The sequence below is a fragment of the Zootoca vivipara genome, chromosome 9, assembly GCF_963506605.1.
Source record: "Zootoca vivipara chromosome 9, rZooViv1.1, whole genome shotgun sequence".
NCBI lineage: Eukaryota > Metazoa > Chordata > Lepidosauria > Squamata > Lacertidae > Zootoca > Zootoca vivipara.
In genome coordinates, this window is record NC_083284.1 from 38,704,697 (window position 1) to 38,726,345 (window position 21,649).

Sequence of the window (21,649 nt, forward strand, 5' to 3'; positions counted from 1 at the left end):
TGCCAGAAACGGCTTAGTCATGCTGGGCACATGACCCAGAAGCTGTACGCCGGCTCCATTGGCCATTAAAGCGAGATGAGCGCCGCAACCCCAGAGTTGGTCATGACTGGACCTAATGGTCAGGGGTCCCTTTACCTTTACCTTTAAGGACTTGTGGACTGATCCATGTACACCAGTTGCTTGGTCCGTGGTGGCATCAAAGTTTGATATTATCTGACTTAACAATGGGAATTTATCTAGTTTGCAATAGAAGAATGTAATTGAAAGAAGCTGCCTTGCTTCTGCTCACAGTGAAAAAGCAAATCATTTTGTCTCCGTGTTTTTTTTAATTGTGTGTGGAGTCTGCTTGCTTGCCTTTATCCCACGTGCTCTTCTGGAAGGTAGGTTGCATATTGTGCTAGTCCACCATTTCCTCCCACTTGAACATAGCTACTGGGAGGTTATGAGGAAGTTTTTCATTTGCTTTCTGTGGGGTGGGGTACTGTATCTGTGGACCCTCGCTAAGGAATCCCAGAACCAAGCAGAATCTGTACGATGTCCCTACTTTCTGGGTGATAAGGACAGTGAGAGGATTTCAAGGTCCCTCTTGCAGCCCCAAGGGGGAGGAAATTCTCTTTCTGTGTTGTAATGTTTTGTTTGTGTGCCAGGTGGGAAGCTGTGCTCCTTGGGGCTCTGAGGCTGGCTATGGTAATGTACACTAATACCTTTAAAGCACATTCAAAGCCTGTTCTTTCCATCAAATAACTTCGGACGCTGTTGTTAAGGGTTGCTGGGAACGGTAACTCTGTGAGGGAGCAAACAACAGTGCCCAGAATTTTTGAGGAAAATAATGGGCTTTGAGTGCACTCAAAAGGCATAGTGTGTCCACAATCATAGTTTCAGGGTAAAGGGATGATTCTACCTTGGAAGGATTAGTGTTAGGGTGTGTAATAATACAAAAGTGGGATAAAGCATATGCATGAACATATGAAGGTCAGAAACATGTGTTTTCTATAGGTAACTATTCTGAGGATGAAGTAAAAACAGCAAATAGAGTAAGATCTTCCTATTCCCATAAATGTTAACTTCTTCTAGAACAGGCACGTCCAGCTCCCAAGAGAATGCAATCTACCCAAGAGAATGCAATCTACTCCCAGTACAAAAAAGCCGGCAGGGATCTACCCATTGTCATAGCCAATGTTAAGCTTTTATGGGGGGGGGAGCCAAAGTTGTGGAGTTTTTTTTGCTAGAAAATGACGCGCTTACAATTTCGCGCAGCGACGAAGCAAACAGCTAGCGCCAGGGGCGGGGGGGGGGGGGGGCAGGATCACTACTAGCCTGTAATCGACCGCTAACGTGAGGCGATCAACCTGTTGATCATGATTGACCTGTTGGACATGCCTGTTCTAGAACATCTTGGAAGCCGGTTCTTACATCTTGGTGGAAAGATGCTAACTTCTACTTATTTATTTACTGTATCTATACATAATGGCACAGAATAACAGTTCCCTGTGCAGTCGCATCAGCAGGTTGGCTCCTAAATATTAAAGAATTAAAAGCAAATTCCCTTTTAAAAGCAGCTAGTTTGGAAGACTTGGTTTTCAAACAGGTTCATCACTGCAGGCATTCACACAGCAAAAACAATGGTGCCTGTTAAATGAATGTTCTGTTACCCATTATAGATATTCTTTACACAGCTGAAAAAGTGTAGGTGGTAACTAGCATTTCCATGGAAACCGAATGTCTAGCTGGCAGGCTAATTTTTTTTCTTAAAGGAGCAGCAGTCCTTAACTGAGCTGCAGTTGAAATCAAATCTTGCTCTTTGGAACATTTCCTCTTACTATTTCTTCCTTGGGAGACATGGAATATATTGTTCATCAGAGAGCCTTGCAAATAACCTAATAGATGGTGCATATTAAGAGTCTCAAGTTGTGTGAAATGGTGGGACCCACTTCAGACTGAACTGAAGGGGAAGCAACATATTTTCACATATATAGAAACCCCTCAATATTAAATTATGAAATCTATTTGTATATTTAAAAGCATACTAATGGGAAGCTGGTTCTTGTCAAAGACAAATAATTTTTTTCCAAGTATTTTATTTTTAATAGAAATGATCGCATAGAAAATAACTAAGCATGATTTTTTTATTTTTGCTTTTATAATTGTACTTGGTAATTTGGATACAGTGTACTAAACTGCTCTGTGGCTGTGATTATTTTTCAAGTACCCATTGGCTGACGTGACCTGATAACCTTGAAATTTTTAATTCGTGGAAGAATGTACCCAGCACCATAGAATGTTGATATATTGCCATTGTTGAGTCAAGTGAAAAGTCATTTGGGCTGTGGTTGGAACATCACAATAGGCTGTAGGGACAGGGCAAGCTATGTAGACAAGATCGAGAGTCTGAACACTATAAAGCTTTGATAGAAAAGGTTCTGAAATGTAGAAAAGCTAAAGGATAGTGTGGCTAGATGAAGTGGAAAGAGTAGGCAGTGTGCCAGAAAAAAATGTGTCTTTGGGTAGGTAGAGAGAGGGGGGAAACCAATGATAGAACACAGCTGTGGAAAGAAATCTTAGATCTTAAGAAGGAAGGCTCAGCTGTGTGCTTATTGGTCTTAGCAAGCCCTTGGTCGCTGAATTGTGCTGCTCTTAAGATAATGCCTAGCTTTATGTATATTTTATTGCTAGCTGCTCTGTTTAATGAAGATTAACAGGATATTATCTAAAAGGAACATATCATATCTTAATAGGAATTTCAGCTTTTGTTTTATTGGCAATAACAACTTATTTTCCTTCTTTTGCCCTTGTTATTCCCAATAGTAAACGGAGCTCCAAGTAGCCAGCTTTCAACTCCCAAATCAACAAAATCTTCTAGTTCCTCACCAACAAGCCCAGGCAGCTTTCGGGGACTCAAGGTATGTTTTAGAAAGTTTTCCCCTATTTCAGCTTAAATACTAATTTTGCTTTGGAATATTGCCTTTGTGGTTGCAGGAAGACACCAGCTTCGTGCTATATTAAGCAATGATAAATATTTATTTATTTATTTCTTATTCATTTGCAATGTACAATGCATGAAAGCAGTTGCAAAGTAGTTAAAATGTAGGCTGAACCCAATATTGCAATGAATTAAATAATCTATTATTTAAACTTTATCTGCTGGCTTAGAGAGCTGCCCTAAATGGGGCCAAAGAGCAACAGGGGGCAACAAAGGATCCACCAGCCAGGGTGGAAAGTGTGTGTGTGTGGGGGAACTCCCCCCATCAGCTCCAGGCTACCATTGCTAAGAAGTCTGTCCTTCAGTCATCCATGGGATGTAGTATCCAGCAAATCCCAAGCCTCTGGCACCCTGAAACTCCCCATTTCGGGGCTTGCTGCTGCCTACCACCACTAGCAAAATTGACAATGGAAGCCTACTGCCTATGGAGGTGAAGCTGGGCCATCCGCCATGGCAGAGAAATCTGTCCCAAAGCAGAGCTCCTTTCCATTACCACGCCATCCTAACCCCTGATGCATAAGCATCGGGGGCCAGGGGTTAGGGCTGCACTCATAGTTGTGTTTAGTAAAATTTGTCAGTACAGTCTAGTAAGCTCCATCTCATCTTGTTTGTTTATACACAACCTTTTTGTCAAGTGTGTGCTTGACACCTTGCAACATTTAAAAACAAGAACAGTGTAGCACCATAATCAACTAAACCTTAATTTTAAAAAGGGCCATGCAGCAAACCAAAAACAGTAAAAACAAAAACCATAGAAAGAGGAATGCAGTTTTGCATGCTAAATTTGTTTATATTTAGTGCATGTCTTAAAAGACAGTTGGTTATTAAGAGAATTAGGGTAGTTAAAATCCTTTATTTTATCTCTGCAGTATGCAGCTGTTTGGGTGTAGACTTCAGCTGTGCTTTGTTCACTTGGGTTCTGAGTAATCTTAACTGATATATCTGAATTAGAACATGGCTTGTGACAATGCTTGTGTCTGCATCTGGAATGCATTCCCAACACCCATGTTCCTGGGGAAATGTCTTACAGGAATATATGCCGTTCAAATAATTAACCCCTAAAATACAACAATTACAAGTATACATACCACTGAACAGTCAGATACTCTTGATAAAATTTTATTATGTATCTGCTTGAATTTTGTTCTGTTCATGTGCTGTCCATGAGGAGGAGTAAAATTAAACTTTTGTTTGTTTTTAAGTGACTTATTTTATCCTTTCCTTAAGAGATCCCTAGAACAACTAAGCTGTGCTTAGGTAGAAATAATGTGTAGGCTGGTCTCCTTGAAATACGTTGTTTCTGTGCACTGCCTGTCTGCCATGTCTCTTCATTTAGTGATGCTGAAGCTCAAGCATGGCAGAAGATGCATGTCTCCATCTTTAATTTCTATCTTTCACTCTGTGGTAACTTTGCACCCATCTTAGCAAAATCGGTAAGGAACGATCAGCTGGAAACCTTGCCTTGTTTTTCCTGTCATCTCTATTCAGATTTATATCCTAATATTTTATTTGAATTGCAATAAAGCTGTGGGTTTTTTTTTAATTGTGTGAGCTGTAGGTTCTTAAACATGTTGATTTTGTGTGTACCTCCTTTTGCCTGTTACATGGCTTGGATTGCTAGAAGACCCTCAACTCATGTTATTGCTACTTAAAAGGACTGGCCACTTAAAAGGACTGAACACATTTGTGTAGTTTACAGTATTCATTTAAGTAATAGATTTGTTGTTTCAGAACACTGCTGCTTACCAGAAAAACACCACATATCCACAACACATGTCCTTACCCCCCACCCCACCGCTTTGACTGGAAGGCCTACTTACAAGGATAGGAAACCAAGCGCTATAATTTGTGCAGCTTCATTTTTGCTACTCAGCACAAATGCTGAATTGCTGATTCATTGAAAAACTTGGCAGCTACACCAATATAATTGCATCCAGAAGAATACAGGACAATGTTCTTTTGACTGGTATGAAAGTGAAAGAGAGACAATTAGAAATTGTATTACTCTTGTTAGTTATAAATAAATCTTGATTTACGTATGTCAGCAGCAACAACAAAAAATGCATCCAACAATTCTTGAATATGTTAATTCTCTAGTGCTAACCTCCTTTGAAAGATTTCATTAAGCCCAATAGACTCTTTGAGATGAAAGAGAAGAATTTATATCATATTAGAGTACTTGGCCTTCCTTACGGTTGGCCGAAGAGGCTAATTGAGAGCTGCGCTGGGTACCCTTGCTGTGAGCTCCAGTAACCATGGAGTTGTGAAAGGAAGAGGTAGCACAAATATGTTAGGCTGTGCTGGGAATGCAGACTGCAGAGTTCTTGACCAAGCTAGGGGCAGGGGCAAAAGAGCAATTGACTTAAGCCAGCTGATTGGCTGAGCCCTGCTCTTCCTCACCAGCTCCTGGAGAAGAGAAACTGTGTACAACCCTGCTCCTGCTGGCCAGCATATAATTCAACCTGCAAGTCATGACCAACACCAATCAGCCAAATTGAAGCACAAAACAGACTGCATGGCAAGAGAGAGAGAGAGAGAATGGGCCACAAGGCCAATCAGAGAACACTTCCAAAATAATTCCACTCAGCCGTCCAAATCATACAACATGTAGGATGCCATGCTGAAAAGGACTGCTAATGAGGAGGGGTTAGCAGTACCTTTTTAGTGGCCCCGCTTCCTTGCTGCATTGTGTTCCAAGTGCCATGATGCTGCCATATTCCCCCCACCACATTATTTTTATTCTGGAATCACATGGGACTGCAAATCCACTCCTTGCTCAATATGGCAGAGCAGCTTTTGTATAGTGTAAATGCAAATGTGGGGGAGGAAGGGAAAGGAGAATGTTAGCCGCTTTGAGACTCCTTAGGGTAGTGATAAAGCGGGATATCAAATCCAAACTCTTCTTTTTCTTCTTCAATTAGGCTGAATAATGTAGTTGACTCTAGTGACTTGGAAAGGAGATAACAACATAGTACATTATCTAAAGATTACCATTGTTATTCTGTGTCCTGTGACAATTAACTGAAATTGAAAAGTCTAAAATAGTTTAGGTTGTAATCCTAACACCACATACCTGGGCGTAAACCTCATTGAATTCAGTATAATTTAGTGCTATGTAGACACGGTTTAGACTGTGCTGCTATTTGTTTGTTATCTGAAAGATTATTTTCACCCACCCTAGTTTTAAATTTCATATCCATGATACTAATTTTTATGAAGTGTTATTTGCTTTTAAGGAAACAAAATCTGTGCTTTTAAACAAAGCAACTGAATCGAGCAGAAAATAACTAGTATGTCAATGCAATAAATAGTAATCTATTTTGTCTGTTTTGTTTCTGGTTCTATTACAAAAATATCTTCTGATAGAACTATGTTGTATTATTTTGGTGCAGGAGCCATCCAGGGCATCATCATCAACAAAAAAATGTACAGATGTTGTTGCAACCATCTTGCATATTTGTCTGGCAGAGAGTGTTATTTTTGTCTTTCTTAAACTTAACTCACTGTCAGTGATCTAGTTTGTGTTGGCTTTTGCTGTCTTGATAATGTAGCTTCTGTTGACTGCTTTTGGCACATATTGGTGTCCTGGGAAATCTTACAATAAAACCTGATCTGCCAGTTGAATTATTGTCATTATTGCTGGTGAAATGATTTAAAATATTTTGCTGCATAACCAGGCACTGAAAATGCTGACCTTGCATTCCCTTGTGCTGTCCAATATCATTTTGACAGATCTTGAGCTCAGGCTAGAGAAGTATTTTAAGCACCCTGTGACAAGTGATGAACGTTTGTGTGATAATCTTTTAAATGAGAGTACAGTGAAGACTGAAAAGGCCAAAGACATTATCTGAAAGTGAAAGAAAACCAGGAGGGAGACACAGAAATTGGAGAGAATTTAAAGAGGGGAAATTTGCTTTCGGAAGTGCTAGCTAAAAGAATTTCAGGACGCATACTCTTCGGGAGCAATCTTGAGACTTCCAAATTCTGCAATAGTCAGAAGCAGCCCTTGTAAATATCATTGTCCTGTCTGACCTTCCTTGTGGTGCCAGATAGGTAGAAATGTTTGTGTAAGCTGCTTCAGCTATGCTACCTAATTTGAAACTTTCAGATTGTTCCTGAAAAATTGACCTGGAGCTGTAACAAAGCCTTAGTTGGCACTTTGGGGAACTATTAATTGAGAGTGAAAATGATGCTTGAAATTTATGTATTTATTAATTAAATTTGTATTCCTCCCTTCACCCAAATATCACAGGGTGGTTCAAAACATGAAAATACAAAATGAAAACACAAAATTCATAATAAAACAAAAGCAGAAGCAAAACAAACCAATAATCCCCTTCCCACAGTCACATGTGGGTCAAAAGCCTGGTTGAAGAGAAACCTTTTCACTTGGTGCCTAGAAATATGTAATGAATGTACTAGGCAAGCCTCCTTGGGGAGAGGATTCCACAAATGGGGAGCCACTGCAGAAACGGCCAATTCACTTGTTGCCATCTTCTGGAACTCTCCTGGGGGAGACACCTGAAGAAGGGTCTGGCTCAGTTCATATGGGGACAGGCGGTCCTTGAGGTATCGCGGTTGAGGTTGTTTAAGGCTTTATAGGTCAAAAACACACTTTGAATTGAATTAGCAGCCCGTGCAGTTAAGCCAGAACTGGTGTAATATGCTCATGTTGTCTGAGCTTGGGCTCGTGGTTTGTTTCCCCAAAACAAACCAAGCTTTGTTCTTGATTCACAGTATTTTGTCTGCCTATGGTTGCGAACTGGGTCAGCGACTGAGATGCATGAATATGTTCCCTGAACTGTCTAAAGATGGCTTGTTCTTGTTTTCAGCTCTTCTTTTGTATTCTCTGGATAGGCAGGTGACATTCTGGTTAGAAATTAAAAGAAAGACAATCTCTTGGGAAGCATTCAGTTACCTCATGTGCATCCCTTTTCACTCTGTTGTTGCTAAATGGATCATAAGAAGGAATCAATTAGAAGCGAGAAGGAATCAGCTACTTTCAGGTGCTTTTAGAGAGAACACATATCTAGTTACAGTGTATTAGAGACTTGGCACAAAGCAAATATGTTGGTGTTGTATAGTGCAGGGAAAGTGGAGTTTGCATAGTCTGGTTTGAATGCAACATGTCATTTAAAAAAACCCAACCAGCTACTTTACAGAGGCTGTATGTTTTGGCCGTTGGAAATATTAGTAAAATTGTGTTTGGCTTTTAACAGGTTGTCTACTATTAATTTATAGCACAGAAGGCTGTTGAATGTTTTTGTTCCTAATGTGATTATTCAGAAGCATATTTAACTGCTGAAGTATAAACTCTCACATTTTTTCACAGATTCCACCACATTGTGGGTCAACTTGCAATGTGAATGGTGTGCCTGAACTATCTCCTTGCCTAAGTCCTGAAAGTAAGAATGTGTATTTTCAAGTTCTTTTATTTTAAATGTCTGTATTGGAGATAATATTTAAGTCTAGAAAAGTAAACCACTGTTTATTATTGTCTATTTTGGTAATATGCTTGTTCACACTACTGTATTCGTATTACTTTGCACTTTGCTATTAGGCCAAAGATGATCCATAGAGGTGAGGCTATTCGTTCGTTTATTCATTCATTCATTCCTTCGACTCATTAGAGCTTTTAACTCTGAGGTCTCTTGACATTGACCACCCCTTCCCATGCCAGTGGCAATGAAAATAAATATAGCAGACTTTGAGATAGGATTGGGTTTGTATTTAATATATGTCACCAGGTACTGAATGGTTTACTGATAGTGCTGGGCCAAAATCTGTCCTCTCTTGCTCAGACGTTTTCTACCCCTCTGAAAGGGGCCTCCATTTTTCTGCATCATTCTCAGGCCACTTAAGGATTTATGTAGAATGTTGGTGGTTACAGAATTTTGAGCTTACCTTATGATTGTGAGGCATCCAAGGCATGCCTTTTCTTTCCAGTAAACGTTGCTCTAGCACTCTGCAACCTCCTCCTGACTGTCTACACTTCCTGATCTTAAAAAACCCCCAAAATATTGAAATAGTTACTTCATAATGTCTTCCCCTAGTCTTCAGTTGAAACATAGGAAGTCTGCAGATGGCAGACAACTGATGAGATTACAGACCCTCCAAATGTCCCTATTTTCCAGGGACATCCTTGATTTAGAAAAGCTGTCTTAGTTTCTGATTTGATCCCAGAATGTCCTGCTTTTCCTTAGGATGTCCCTATTTTCATTGGAGAAATGTTGGAGGGTATGGAGTTATTCGACTCCCAAGCTGTCTGAAATCCTGTATAGGGAAGCTTTTAACACCACTAATTATTAACTATACAGGGGAGGACTGTTCCAAATTGCTCTGGCAGATTGCATCCTCCCTAAAAGAGGGAACGTGTTGCGGTGAGACCTGGAGGCCGACCTCCTGGCTGTGGGTGGGTCTGTTCAACAGCCACAACACCTGATTGGTAGGTCCCTCGTTGCTAGGTTTAATCTGGCCAATGGGGTACAGTCTAAACGGATCGAGGGACCTATATAAACCCATGCACATGTCCCAGAGCTTCCTCTTTTCGCTCGTGCATTGGAACACCCGCCCACCTCTCCCTAATTTAGGGCATTTTGCGATTGACCTTGATATGCCGTCGTGTGTCGTCTGTTGTTGGGACAGGGGCACGGCAGGAATTTTCTCCACTTGGCTGATTGGCTGTGGTCATTTGGGTTTTGCCTGCTGTGTAGCAATTCGTCACAACTTGTAAGGTTGCGGATAGGCACTGGTTCATGTGATGGGGATTGAAGAACGGTCTCGTCAGCCCTATGTGAAGGGTATTCTGTTCAAGAAATCCAGGGACTCAACTTGGTTTGGTCAACCCCGGAAAGGGGGTTGTGCCTGTGCCTGAGTCCAGGGGAGCATCTGGGGAGTGAACAGAGTCTGTTCCCAGGCTTTTCACCTGCCTCAGGTGGTCACCCTTGGCTGACCTGATAGAGCTCTGCGTCAGCACTACCTGCAAGGGTGTAGGGAGCTAGTCGAACCAGAGCCTATGCAGCCACTCACTTTTTTGTAATCAGTAAAGTTGTGGCCTAAATTCTGCCAAAATCCAAAACTAAAATTTGAGTAAAATGTGTCTTTATTTAGGGGGGAGGTTTCTGGGTCTGAACACGCAAAAGAGTTGCATCATACAGCGCAATTTATCAGTTAAAGATTAAATGGAGACATGCTGGCCATTTTGACAGGGAAAATTTAAGTTATCTTAACCTCCTCACCAAACACCTTGTGGTATTCTGAGTTTTCGTTTTAATGTTTGTATTGTACTTGATTTGCAATGGACACACAAAATGTTAGCCTTCATTTACATAAAAACCAATTTAGAATATTTCACTTTTGGTAAGCACACCTTGAGATAAGATAAAGGTACATATTTGTAAAATTTAGGCATGTGTTAATGCTAAATTGTATCCTAGCCTGAGAATGTGGAGAATGATAGATACACATCCTATCTCTGCTGAGTAATTTCCCTGTGACAGAAATGGTCATGAACGAATTCTCACCTAGATTAGGATGATGCAGGTGACTGGAAATAATAATGAAATATTCCATGTATATTATAAAATTATTTTATTCAGTCTCACCAGAACCCTGTGATATTTGTGCCACTTAATAGCTCTGCAACAGAAGCTGAAACAATGCAGTTTGTTAAACAACAAGACTAAATGAAATGGTAGCTGGGGGTTGATCCTTAAGTTGAAATGTTGTTGCCTTTGGGAATATGGGTTGTTGTTTTTTAAAAAAATCTTACATGAAAAATATGTTCGGATGCTTACCCTCTGATTTGCACAGCAAGGTCATATAGCTTGGATTAAGCCTTGCCAGCTATTTCTTTTTGCTTTGCAAATGTGAAGGGACAGATACTTAAAATAACTGTTTTTAAAAATGATTTTCTAGCTTAAGATACAGCCCTACTGTAGGGTGGAGGTCAGTAAGGGACAATCCACATTGCTCACATCCATGTTTAGCTTACTTTTTGCCCTTTACATCCTGCAGGTGTGAATGGAAACAAATGCTCAGGGACATCAACTATTCTTGAGAAATACAAAGTGGGAAAGGTGATTGGAGATGGCAATTTTGCTGTGGTAAAGGAGTGCATAGAACGGTGAGCAAGGAAATTGCCGAGCTATTCATTTTTTACTTAGCTGCAGATTTCCCTTCCATTGTGCATTGAGCATATATGAGAAAATTGTTGTATTTCACAGACAGCCGGGTGTCTTTTGGTAAATCATTTGTTGTAAAATGCAAGAGTTTATGTAGGTATCTATCTATTCCATATGTTTGACACCTCTGCCTGATGTCCACATCATCAGCTAGTACACTGGGTGAAAAGGATAACTAATAACCATAGATATACAAACTCTGGTGTGTTGGATATCAAATTAAACAAACATGAAGGTCTTGAGAAATACATATTTTTCAAATTGCTCCACAAATTTTTGTCAAGCATAAGAAAAAGCCGAGCCAATGAAAAAGGAAATCAATTCATTATGCATGCATTCATCTAAATGTAGACCAGATGTGGCTGATCAAGTTTTTCTTTGATGCCCATTTCCATTATTCCTGAGGCTAGGGCTGATGGAAATTGGAGGCCAGCAACATTGAGTAGGCCACAAGTTAGCCACTCCCGCACGTTTCCATACGTACATTCTAGTGGAAATCTATATGGAAATATAGGTTTGGATGCTAACTTTTATAAGTTCACTGAACAAAATTGCAGGATCCAGTCCTCCCCTATACAGGCACACGTACGTAACTCTCAAAAAACCTCTTTTGAGAATCAGAGAGGCCCTTGAACAAGATGGAGGGGGGAGATTTGGGAACATGGCGGTGGGAGATTTGGGAACATGGCGGTGAGGCGATGGGAGACTTCCCTTCCATGAAGTTCCTTAAGTAAGCAATCTTAGGAGACCAAGCCAAAGGAGACAGGTGTCTGAAAAAGGAGATTTAGCAAAGGGGACATGTGGAGGAGGAATGGATCTAGCAGATGGTCTAGGGGTGGAAATATGGAGGAAGATGAGGCAGGGCCAGCTGTGATGGGAATAGGAAAAGAGGAAGCAGGGGAAGTTTAAAAGTTCAAATGGGGGAAGCACAGGCCAAGGAAATGGAAATAAGCCCACGTAATTTGGAAATAAGGAAAATAAATTTAGTCCAGCAATTCAGCCAATCCCTATGGCCATGCACACATTTTAATGTAAATGTATTACTTATTTATGTATTTATTGGAAATTCTCAGGAGGCTAGTTTGAGTTCACCCTTAAATATTTTTCTTAGTTTCTTTCCCATCAAAAAAACAAAACAAAACAAAACAAAAAAACAGCATTCCAAGCTAATATAAGCAAATCCCTTACGACTTCTTCACTTACAAAAATATTAAGCAACTTTTTCTCAAAATCCTTCACTTAATACAGTGTGCTTATGTAAGCCTTGCTCTGTTTCCCAAGCAAGCTTTAAAAAGCAAATGCCCCTGGAGCTTTTACGATATTTCTCTTGCTTTCTGCAGATCCAAAAACCCTTCAGGCAGGACGATAAATCTAAGCAGTATACAGCTTGAAAAACTTACATACTAATGGAAACGGAAACTTTCCCTGGCAGAAATCGGGAAAAGTAATTGGGTGATAATTACAAACAGTAAAAAGAGAGAATACTAAATTTTTATCAGGTCTAGACCCTATCAGGGCAGAAGGCTTGGACATGGAACCTAGAGACTTCCAAGGAGAAGGGTTTTGTACTACACAGGCAATGCACCAGAAATGGCACAATTTCTATTGCTGCCTCTTTGTGGAGAGCCCCTGTATAAAAAAGAGGAGCTCAGCTCACACCAAATGGAAAAATATTCATGGATGATAGTAATATATATATAATCATGTTATTATTCACGCATCCAGTTGCAGTGAACTCTGCCCAGTTACTCTACAAGTACGGGAGACTTCCCACTTCAGACAGTCACCCCCCAAGTCATAGAAGCAACAGTGGCTAGTGTACTGTTCTTCAGTCATGCGAATGGGCCCTAATTCTCAATGTAATATTGCTTTTATAGGCTACTGCAAGTAAAATCGCCATAATTGTCCAAGTATTCAATAATAACTGGCTCTGTTACAGAAAAATCTTCCAGTTTAAAAGTAAAGGGCAGCTTTAAAAGTATAGGGTTATTCTGGAGGTGGCTTTTTGTGAGTGGGAGAACCATCTGTCAGGAATGCTTTGATGGTGTTTCCTGCTTGGCAGGGGGTTGGACTGGATGGCCCTTGTGGTCTCTTCCAACTCTTCTATGATTCTATGATTCTTCTAATGTTGCAAGAGCTTCTCATGTGAAAAGAGAACTTGAGCACAAAGTGTTGCACAATCTCTTCAGCAAGGCCTTGTACAACGTCTCAAGCTATATACCTGTGCTAATACAACAACAACAACAACAACAACAACAACAACAACAACAACAACAATAATAATAATAATAATAAATATATTATTTATACCCCGCCCATCTGGCTGGGTTTCCCCAGCCACTCTGGGCGGCTTCCAACCGAATATTAAAACAGTACAGCATTAAACATTAAAAACTTCCCTAAACAGGGCCGCCTTCAGTTGTCTTCTAAAAGTAAAATAGTTACTTATTGCCTTGCTGGGAGGGCGTTCCACAGGACGGGTGCCACTACCGAGAAGGCCCTCTGTCTGGTTCCCTGTAACCTCACTTCTCACAATGAGGGAACCACCAGAAGGTCCTCGGTGCTGGATCTCAGTGTCCGGGCTGAATGGTGGGGGTGGAGACGCTCCTTCAGGTATACAGGACCGAGGCCATTTAGGGCTTTAAAGGTCAGTACCAACACTTTGAATTGTGCTCGGAAACGTACTGGGAGCCAGTGTAGATCTCTCGGGACCGGTGTTATGTGGTCCCGGCGGCCACTCCCAGTCACTAGTCTAGCTGCCGCATTCTGGATTAATTGCAGTTTCCGGGTCACCTTCAAAGGTAGCCCCACATAGAGTGCATTGCAGTAGTCCAAGCGGGAGATAACCAGAGTATGCACCACTCTGGCGAGACAGTCCGCGGGCAGGTAGGGTCTCAGCCTGCGTACCAGATGGAGCTGGTAGACAGCCGCCCTGGACACAGAATTAACCTGCGCCTCCATGGACAGCTGTGAGTCCAAAATGACTCCTAGGCTGTGCACCTGGTCCTTCAGGGGCACAGTTACCCCATTCAAGACCAGGGAGTCCTCCACACCTGCCCACCTCCTGTCCCCCCAAAATAGTACTTCTGTCTTGTCTTACACTATCTTACACAAAGTCTTCCTCTAGTTCAGCAGTTCACAGAACACTGCCACTGCCATAATTTACCTGGTGGGGTGCTGGAGCCAATGAGCTATGTCCTATCCCAATGGCTCCAGCATCCCTACTCCCAAGTCTACACTTCAGGTAAGACCAATCGTTCTATTTCTTCTGTTTGCACACTTCTGGATGCAGCCCACTGTACTTCCTTCTCAAAATACTGCTCAGTCAGATACTGCCACCTCCCTTTTGTCCTCATCTGTATCCAGTTGTAACTATGGCAACTCAGCAGACACGGCTATGCTTTCACACCAGGGATGCTTTGCTGCACTGTATAATAACAACCGTCCTTACTAAATGTAATTCCAATACTATATACTTGTACAGCATGAATTGATTAGCTATACCCGAAGCAAAATATGTTCACCATTATTACTGCTGTAGCTGCTCATATTAAGTGGACACTATTGACAGTATTTATTTTTAAATCATGCTGCTGTCAAGAAGTCTTATAGGAAGGAATGGGGTGTGTGCTACAGCTATACTGTGTGAGCCATTTCACACATTACGTGGCTGCAGACCATTGTAAGCTTCTGTACTCCTGGCAAAGAGTTGCCGCAAAACCTTGCTTTTCAATGAGTGTGCAAGTTCTCTCACGTGCTAATTCTTTTATTAAGTGTACCCTTTAAAACAAACAAACACCATCAATGGAAACCTTTAAAAATTCAGTGTATGGTGAATTGCATTCTGAGTGAGTTTGTAGTAAAAGTAATTATCAACCATTGAGTCATTTTCATTTGACCATGCCCGCAAATTGGGGTTTCATGTTGATGAGATGATACTACACACACTGAGAACCATAATGGCCACTTCTTCTTTCATTCTGTCTGATTTTTTTTTATGGTCACTTTTGCAACATGCATTTGGAAGGCCATATACCCAAAAAATTAAATATTATTCTTTTGCTAAAGTCTTATAATACTAGATTTAAAATGCTTTCACCTCTTAAGCCTGCAGCACTTAAACATAAGTGGAAATAACTATCCATTGTAGTTTTCAGGACATGATATTTAGAACAGAGGCAGTAGACTTCTTAAAACAAAATTTCACAGAAATAGTTAGAATGACCACAGAATAATTCTGCTATAGGTTGTCTTCAAAGGATTTTTGTGATCCAATAAATTTTATACTGCAAAATAGCTGATCTAATTTTGTTTGATAAAAAAATTAAAAATGAACCTTTCTACCCCTGAGACTTTGAAATACCAATCCTGTAAAAATTGCCACATGCCACATTAACAGTTAAAAAGAGCTGAATGAAAGGTACAGAACATCTAACATTAAATCAGGGACAAAATGCGACACATTAGGTCACACTTGAGAAAATCATAGTAGAAAGCCTGCGTTTGGTTGTCAAGGCAACAGCAGACATGACTTGCTGAGAAACAAAATAAAAGCAGATATACCTTCTTTCTGTCATCTATTCACATTGATGAAAGCAATTTTATCATCACTGTGTACATTGAGACAAAAAACTCACATGTTGAATAAATCCTTGCATTTCTGCCTGATATTCCTCTTTTGTTTCACTCTTTGTAGGTCCACTGGGAAGGAGTTTGCACTGAAGATTATAGACAAAGGAAAATGTTGTGGAAAGGTATGAGAGAATATAGAGCTAAAGCATTATAAGGTGGGGAGATGCTTCCATAGTAATCTTACCTGATTTCAAGTAAAGGCAGAATTATAGAGTTTTAAATTCACAGATAGTTAATTTGTAAAATTCGGCTTTGCTTACAAAAAGTATTTAAATTTACACTTCATCTGGGCAAATCTCGCCAACCATGTATGTATATTAATTTTGTAGAGCTTTATCGATATTCACAAAAATTATGCTTAGTCAGATGTAACAAAACATTCATCAAGATAGCATTTACATTGCTCATGAATTGATTATTTCTAAGTCAGCAGAAAATGTGTCTCATCTGCACCATTAATTTAACAAAGACAAAACAATGGATTTGTGTTTGGGTCCAAACCAGCATCACTAGGACAACAGTGGGAAATTCTAAAGTGCTGCTTCAAAGGGATTGAAGTTTATGTTCTATATAATGAAAAGGCATTAAATATATTTTGCTTCAGATTCTTGAGAATGAAGGTAAGTATTTTGGAGTAAAGGTGTTTCCAGAATTCACCCATCAGAATTTGCCTTTAACAGAGTTGCACTGTAATGCACCTTGCAGACCACAATAATGGATTTTCATATACCAGTCCAGCTCTTTAAATCAGTCCTATTTTAAGAAGACAGATTTTTTTTATCAGTGTTATTTGTTTTATGTATTTAAAAATAATGTATACCAAGTTGCAGTGTAAATCTCCAGATGGTAACTACAGTATATTAAAAACCATAAACAATGTAAAACAACAAATTTCATAATAAAACACACACAGTAGAGAATGCTTAAACAGTCCAAACTTTGAAGTCACAATGAAAGCATAACAGGATGGATGTTATGCTGCCTTTCATGAGAGGACATTCCAAAGTTATGGGGCTACGACAGAAAAGACCCTGAACTTAATGGAGGCCAGAAGAGCCTCTATGTAAGATGATAATTCTAAGCACAGCCTCAGTGATGCATGGGGAAGGAATGTTCATATGTGAAGAGACTTTACTGAGGGTATTTAGAACCAAGAGCATTTGATATTTTCATGGAGGTGAAAATATTTGCTGAAAGGGGCATCTCTTCTTCAGCATAGTTAAGACTAACAACCATTTGTTTGGTTCCAGAGGCTTCCAAACTTCTTGCAGCTTTGCCAGAGGGGAGGAAGAACATTAAATACCAACCATCCCAATAACCACAGACAAAAATATTGATGAAGCTACCTGCAAAAGCTTCTTACTAATTGTCATTAGCTACTTAAACGATAGTTCACTAAATCAGTGGCACCATGCACAGTAAATTTAAATAATCATTAATACCGGTAGGTAATACTTTAAATATAACTAGTCTCTAAATTTCACAAATTATTTGATATTTATTATATTCCTCCTGATACACAGTTAATTTAACTAATTATAATAGATCCCCTCATTTTCTCAGTTGATCTGACTTATTTTTTAAGGTTTATGACTATAAACCATGTTTTAAAAACCCATTCATATTTTGTTTTTCTTTTCTCCAGCACACAGTTGTTTGGAGCAGACATATATGTTTGTTCCAGAAAGACTTTTGATGCTCTCACATATTGGGTTTTAAAGGTGCGATCTGTTTAAGCCACGTCTAATGTGCCACATCTTCACAGGAGGAACTGCACGCTCAGCATGTGGGTTTTTAGTAACTAAATGGTTAGGGTAAAATTATCGAAACTTCACAGATTTGATGCAAATCGACTTCCCAAAGCCATTCGTTCAATGGTATTTATGGTGTAGGACAAATCGCATCTAACTTTTCAGGCACTGCTCATGTTCATCGGTCGTAGAATGCTCACATGTACTTCCCGCAGGGTTTCCCACAAATGCATGAAGTGCATGTTGTTAGAATGTTTGTACTGTGATAAAGGTGAGGTTTCTGGAATGGTTGTTTTGGTGTCTTCCAGAGTGTTACAGCAACCATGGTTAACTTTAAAATAAAGTGGCTGGCCCTCCTAGAGCATACGCAGTTGGTTTCCTGTAACTGAAAACGTCTAAAGATTTACCTGATTTAATAAAATGGCATGCCTTGTTTTTCATTTTTAAAGCATTTTAATGAGGAACATTTTGGAAGCCCTTGGTAACAAAGGATCTATTAAATCGTTGAGCCTATACCTATGTTGCTTCACTAGAGATATCTCTATAACTACACTGTAAATGATGCGGAGAATAGTGGTGGGAAGTTGCACTGTAGGGAGCTGCTTTCTCATATGAAAACTATATCTCAAAGACACATTGTTACAAGGAGGATTTGTCTTGGTTTGTTTTTCCCTTCCTCTCCTCTTCCCAATAATAAATAGGAACACTTGATTGAAAATGAAGTCTCCATACTGCGCCAAGTGAAACACCCCAATATTATCATGCTAGTAGAGGAGATGGACACTGTAACCGAGCTCTACCTGGTGATGGAGTTGGTCAAGGTGAGAGGCTTTCCATCACTGAATATGAAGATACTGAAAGTTCCAGGGTCCAGTGCCTATGCAAAATAGTCATGATACAGAAAACAATGTTGGGACGCCCTGGGACATTCCTCTCCCATCCCAAAGTAGTTCCCAGCCCACTTTTGAAATTCATGTTCAGAGTGATAGCTGGTGTTCCTATGTGCCTTAACCTGCAAATTTTGTAACGTGAAAATGATTCTGAAGTCTGCTTGTGGCACATATGGTCATTATATACATTGCATTTACATACTATGGTAAGTTAACAGGGATATCCAGATGTAGGCATTTGCTGCGCAATAGTGTTATGTTTCTGCACTGTTTTAAAATTGCAGTTTAAAATGAATATTAACTGGCATGTAAGCACCTATGTATAGCATAAACAGCCACCACATCATAAATTTGCAGGTTTCCTTTCTCCCTCAATTTTTTTAAATGTAGGAATTCTTTATCCAGTTCTTATTTACTTTCAGATTTCACTTCACATTTGGCAGAAGTAGCCCTTTAAAGTTAAATAAGCACATTTTTGTGTCCAATTTATTTTTCTTCATATTTACCCCTGCTAGGAAGCACATTAAATAAACAACTGTGTTTGCAATTAATGGTTGAGAATTCTCAGACTTTAGAGACTTACGCTAATCATGCAGGTCCGCAACACACGTAATGCCCATGAAAAATGTCTGCTAAGATTTCATTATTTTATATTTCAGTCAAGACTTTTGTAGATTTGATATTTTTAAGGCATTCTTATATCTCCCAGTGAGCATGGCATAGGGATTTTTAACATTCATAATCAAGCATAAGGGATTTGCTGTCTAGTATAATGAAGTTCGGTGCTCCTAAACTCCATTAAAATCATGCATGTAGTTTAGCACTGTGGTGCTTTTCTTAGAAGTAAGCCCTACTTAGTTGAACGATATTTCATTTACCAGCAAGTGTGCATAGGAATGCAATGTTAAGCACACAGTGAGTATTCTAGTTCCACTCATTTTGGTGAGGTTTAGGGATGTGCAACTTTTACCCTTTTGCTTCCACTGTGATTTCCCCAACATTGCATAATTCATTTTCCTTCAGCAGTTATAAAATACAATGGATTTTCTTTTGTTTTAATTATTTTGATCCTCCTGACCATTACAGGGAGGAGACCTTTTTGATGCTATCACATCTTCAACAAAATACACAGAGCGTGATGGAAGTGCAATGGTCTACAATCTAGCCAGTGCACTGAAATATCTCCATGGTCTCAGTATCGTTCACAGAGATATCAAGCCAGAAAATCTATTGGTATGTTGCCTGTTTCATGTTGTTCTCCCATCTCTTTGCCACATCAATGCAAATTCATACCTATATGTTAAGTGCTGAGAAGCAAGGGGGGGAATGTAAAGAAACACAAATAAAGGTGTGACTAAAATATTGGAAACAATTTATAACAATACTTTTCAGTTTAAATATTACGTTGTCAATATTACAGCGGCAATTTGTTGTTGACAAAGGACAGCTGGACATATTAAGGGCCCCATTACCTTCAATAGCTTGGGGTCTCATCAAACCTAAATCCAGCCCTGGTTATATAACATCTAAATAGAACCCATCCAAAAATTTGGCCGCTTAATTTTGAACCAATTGAAGTTTCCGAGTCATCTTCAGGGAAAGCCACACCTGCAGCATATTGCAATAACCTAATCCAAAACATGAGAAGAAGATCTGTGTTAATCAGGCATCCCCAAACTGCGGCCCTCCAGATGTTTTGGCCTACAACTCCCATGATCCCTAGCTAACAGGACCAGTAGTCGGGGAAGATGGGAATTGTAGTCCAAAACATCTGGAGGGCCGAAGTTTGGGGAAGCCTGGTGTTAATGCTTCCACTTTCCACACATTAAGAACATTTGAAACCAGATCAGAAGGCACCATGTGAATCTCCCTACACAAAGACATGCATTTGATTTGATAGCATTTCTAATAAATGCACTTTTTTTTTAAAAAAAACAGATTTGTGCTTCCCTGGCGGCTGAAGGAATAAAGTGGGACTTGAACACAAACAAACCTCAAAGTGCTATTTTTTTGCACGTATTTTAAAGCAAATAAGTAGCAAATTAGCTGACAGTGCAGTCCTAAGCAGGTTTGCTCAAAAGGAAGCTGGTTTTAATGGGACTTGTTCTCTAACAAATAAATCTGCTGGGGGGGGGGTTGGGAAATGCTAGATGCAGCACAGGGAAAGGGAAATCAGGGGACAGGCCTCCTTTTCTCTTTCCATAGTTGGAACCAACCTGAGCAAAGCTATGTTTAGGGGATGGAATCACTGGCAGTGATTCCAACAAACTCTGGAATGACTCGACATTAAATCCAGACATTAGACTATATCATATATAAGGGATTTTTATTTTGTTTTGCCAGGAGAGGGATATTAGGAGAGCTATACAGGGAGAGGGAGAGAGAGACCTTTTTTTGTGAGCAAGTTTTCATATATGAATAGTGAAAGTGGTAAAACCAGTATCTATTTTGTACATTATTTTATCTCTTTAATAATGTTTCCAGTACAAAAAATATCCTTACTAATAACTTAAAGCAAATTGAATGCGAACATTTTAATGCTTATGCTTGATTTGTTTCTCTGTGCGGAACCTGCAGCACGCAAGAACTGAGTGCTCACTTACAGGTACAGGCGGTGATTCACGATTGTTGATCCTGTCTGCTTTAAGATAATAACAATGACATCAGGCACTTAAGTGAGTTGAAGCTCTCAGGCTAATCTGGCACTTTAAGCTCTCATTAGTAATCAAATCAGGTATAAATAGGCACAGATGCACTTTTCACTTAGAAAGCCTAAAGAGATTACTTGACAGATGCCATGATTGGCATTGATTTGCAGGTTGGAATGACATAATAGTTCTTAATGTAAATTATTTCTCGTCATTGAAATGCAGTTAGTTGCTAGATATAATGTCAGCCACTTGTCTGATTTGCATTCAATTTTACCAGTTCTTCATTGCTATATGCATATAAAATAATGAATGTTAGATGTAATGTTTTGTCGGGAATCATGAGACTTTCTGTTATGCATTACATTTTTGTTTATTTAATGAAAAAGCCTTTCTGTTAATAATAGTTCCCAAGAGTGATAAACAATCAGAAAAATCAACAATAAGAACTCACCCAATAAAATGAAATGATATATTTCAGCTATACATAAATCACAACATAAATCAAACATCCATGAAATAATAAGAATTATTCTTATAAGAAATCATCTTTAAAATATGCATT

General features: G+C 39.5%; 1 protein-coding gene across 7 annotated transcripts in view; it reads left to right on the forward strand.

Annotated features, from left to right (window-relative positions):
• Positions 1 to 21,649, forward strand: part of DCLK2 (doublecortin like kinase 2) — a 77,351-nt gene that overhangs the window by 42,484 nt on the left and 13,218 nt on the right. For 6 of the 7 annotated variants that reach the window (XR_004692494.1, XR_004692493.2, XM_035113963.2 and 3 more), the window contains 6 exons: positions 2,806 to 2,900; positions 8,313 to 8,385; positions 10,997 to 11,105; positions 15,860 to 15,917; positions 18,248 to 18,367; positions 19,523 to 19,669. Coding sequence is in view for 5 of the 7 variants with exons in the window: in XM_035113963.2 (XP_034969854.1) it covers positions 2,806 to 2,900; positions 8,313 to 8,385; positions 10,997 to 11,105; positions 15,860 to 15,917; positions 18,248 to 18,367; positions 19,523 to 19,669 (602 nt within the window). In the remaining 2 variants the exon portion in view is untranslated. The other variant, XM_035113967.2, reaches the window with a different exon arrangement.